The sequence below is a fragment of the Uranotaenia lowii genome, chromosome 1 (assembly GCF_029784155.1).
Source record: "Uranotaenia lowii strain MFRU-FL chromosome 1, ASM2978415v1, whole genome shotgun sequence".
Lineage (NCBI taxonomy): Eukaryota > Metazoa > Arthropoda > Insecta > Diptera > Culicidae > Uranotaenia > Uranotaenia lowii.
In genome coordinates this window covers 197,157,032-197,159,676 of record NC_073691.1, presented here as the reverse complement: position 1 = coordinate 197,159,676, position 2,645 = coordinate 197,157,032, and the positions used below count along the sequence as shown (strand labels likewise).

The window sequence follows — 2,645 nt, the reverse complement described above, 5'->3', positions numbered from 1 at the left end:
CATTTTCGTCATTTTTTTCTTTTTTTTAAATTTTTGTCATTTTTGACATTTTTGTCATTTTTGTCAATGATAACTAAATTGGCAAAAATTACAAAACTGAAAACTTACCTAATTGACCAAAATGTCAAAATGGTGAATTTAAAATTATTGACAATATTTTCAAACCTGTCATAACTATCAAAATTTAAAAAAAAATTTAATTCCGCTGATTATTGAACCCTACATTACCGAATCGTATTTTACTCCGGCGATTGTAATTTTACATGGTTGAGTGAGCATCTTTTTTTTTAAATTGTATTTTTAATTCTAATTATTAAGTTACCATATGCTGTAACTCAAAAAAGAGTTAATTGTTTCAAAGTCCTACCTGTTTCAAAAAAATTTCATAGAAACGGGATCATACAGGATATTCCAGGATCCAGTAATTTAATACTCATCCGTTAGTTGTAAATAATGTTATATGAAAATTATGATAATTTACAAATATGTACTTTAATCTTATTAAAATTTTGAATTTTTATATTTTCCAAAAAATTTGAATTCTTTAAACATTATTTGATCATTCAGAATTAAGTTAACTTTCATTTGTTTGAATTTTTTATAATATGTATCCACATATAATTAACAGACTGCAAGAAAGGCTTCAATGCACTGTCAAGTGTATTAAATCGGGTTTTTTTCGTATTTTTGTTTGTTCGTTACAATAAAAATCAAAAAAACATAATTTCAAGCCACAGCGTATTTTCAGCAAATTAACGACATGAGCCATCTTATGCGGTTTTCCCACCTACATCTTTGGATGTTGTGATGGCTAGCATCTTAAAAAGCTAAACGTTGAGCTATGTTCTATGCTGGGCGCCAATTGTTCGCTGTGTTATCGCTCCCGGGAATCCCAAGCCGCTAAAATGGAAGAAAAAAGTTTGCGTATAGTTTTCAGTTTAAGCTCAGCAGTAGACCAAGTATGAGGGCGGATCGAGTGCTTTCATGTTTGATTGCAGTTGGATTAATTTTGTCCTTCAACAAAGTGTCAACAAAGAAAGGTGAGTTTTGACTTTGGCTCAGCTCTCTTCCTCCAAAATTGATCCACCGTTCATCTTTCCCGACAGTACTGGGAGATCCTTGTAATATCAACGCACAGAGTGGTATCTGCAAGCTTCGAGCTGATTGTCCTGAAATCGAGGATATTATAAATAATGGCGAAAGACCGCAAATATGTGCCTATGGACAGAATCGGCAGAAAATTTTCTGCTGCCCCACACTCGAACCCGATAGAACCAATAAAAAGCTTCGAAAAAGTGAAATGTGTAAGAAATATCAAGCAATGTTCCGAATTTTTTTATGCTGCCACAGAAAATTGCCCTTTTCAGATTGTAATCGATGGCGTGAATTGGCGTCTAGAAAAGAATTCTTCAGAGCTCTTTCGATGAACGAAAAGGACACTCGCACCATAGCCGTTCAAGATTGCGTCACCATATATATCCCATTGATCAAAGGAGGACGTCCGAGTATACCGAACGAGTTCCCACATATGGCAGCCCTTGGATTTTACGACGAACTAGGAAAATTCGTGTCAAAATGCGGTGGAACGCTTATCAGCGATCGATTCGTCCTAACTGCTGCCCATTGCATATTTTTAGGCAAAAACGATCATTTAACAACCGTAAAACTTGGTCAAAACGACCTTAGGAATGCCAATCAAGTGAATAGTTTACAACAGGATTACGGTATTCGGAACACTATACATTATCCTGAGTACAAAAACAAATATCATGACGTGGCATTGATCGAACTGGACCGCACAGTTCAGTTTTCGAATAAAACTCGACCAGCTTGCTTGTGGTCATCTCCAGACTTCAGTTTCACGAAAGCCGTTGCCCTTGGATACGGAGCAACTGAGCCTGGTAAAAACCCCTTACCGTACAAAATATTCTTTCATCATACATTATTGCATTTTCTTAAAAACAGATGGCGATAATACGAAAGTACTGAAACTTGTAGCTATGGAAATCCTAAAATACGATGAATGCTCTGGTTACTTTTTGAACTATTCCAAACTGAAAAATTCCACGATAGAGAGTCAGCTTTGCACCTTGACAGGTTCACAAGGAGATCGTGATACATGTCAAGGGGATTCTGGAGGTCCGCTACAAGTAGTTTTGCACGACCACGATTGCCTGTACTACGTTATCGGAGTGACTTCCACAGGACCAGCGTGCGGGCATCCCGATTCGGCAGCTATCTACTCTAGGGTGTGGTCCTTCCTGGACTGGATCGAGGCCAATGTGTGGCCGTGAAGTAGCAAACATTCGACTGGACACAATTCATGAAGTATTTGTTTTTATAACAGGACTTGCCCGCGACGAAATTTGGATTCATAAATAATAGAATGAAACACACCTGCAATAAATTGAATGGAAAAATATCGTCACAACTGTTTTAATAAGCAAGAGAAACGCAACACTCCATTTTGTCTATGAGTATTTTGGGGCGAATTTACCAAACATTTTTTATCCGCTTTGCGTCGTTAAAGTACGGCTTCAATAACTAAGTAGTCTTACATTTTCTATTAGGTACAGGATTTTACCACCGTATTCTGTTTATTGACTCGCCAGATGGCCCCGAACCACTTTTCCTATCAATTCCCA

General features: G+C 37.0%; 1 protein-coding gene across 1 annotated transcript; it reads left to right on the top strand.

Moving 5' to 3' along the window:
* The first annotated feature begins 911 nt into the window (after positions 1–911).
* LOC129739573 (serine protease snake-like) lies at positions 912–2,408 on the top strand. Its single transcript, XM_055731049.1, has 4 exons — positions 912–1,040; positions 1,107–1,304; positions 1,368–1,901; positions 1,966–2,408. The coding sequence occupies exons 1-4, from the start codon at positions 962–964 to the stop codon at positions 2,292–2,294; spliced, it is 1,140 nt and encodes a 379-aa protein (XP_055587024.1). The 5' UTR covers positions 912–961; the 3' UTR covers positions 2,295–2,408.
* The last annotated feature ends 237 nt before the right edge of the window (positions 2,409–2,645 follow it).

Bases quoted from the DNA above. Each gene is read 5' to 3' on its own strand.
- LOC129739573 (XM_055731049.1), top strand. From the start codon at position 962: ATGAGGGCGGATCGAGTGCTTTCATGTTTGATTGCAGTTGGATTAATT. The intron at 1,305-1,367 runs GTAAGAAATATC...TGCCCTTTTCAG, and splicing joins GCTTCGAAAAAGTGAAATGT to ATTGTAATCGATGGCGTGAA. The intron at 1,902-1,965 runs GTAAAAACCCCT...TCTTAAAAACAG, and splicing joins ATACGGAGCAACTGAGCCTG to ATGGCGATAATACGAAAGTA.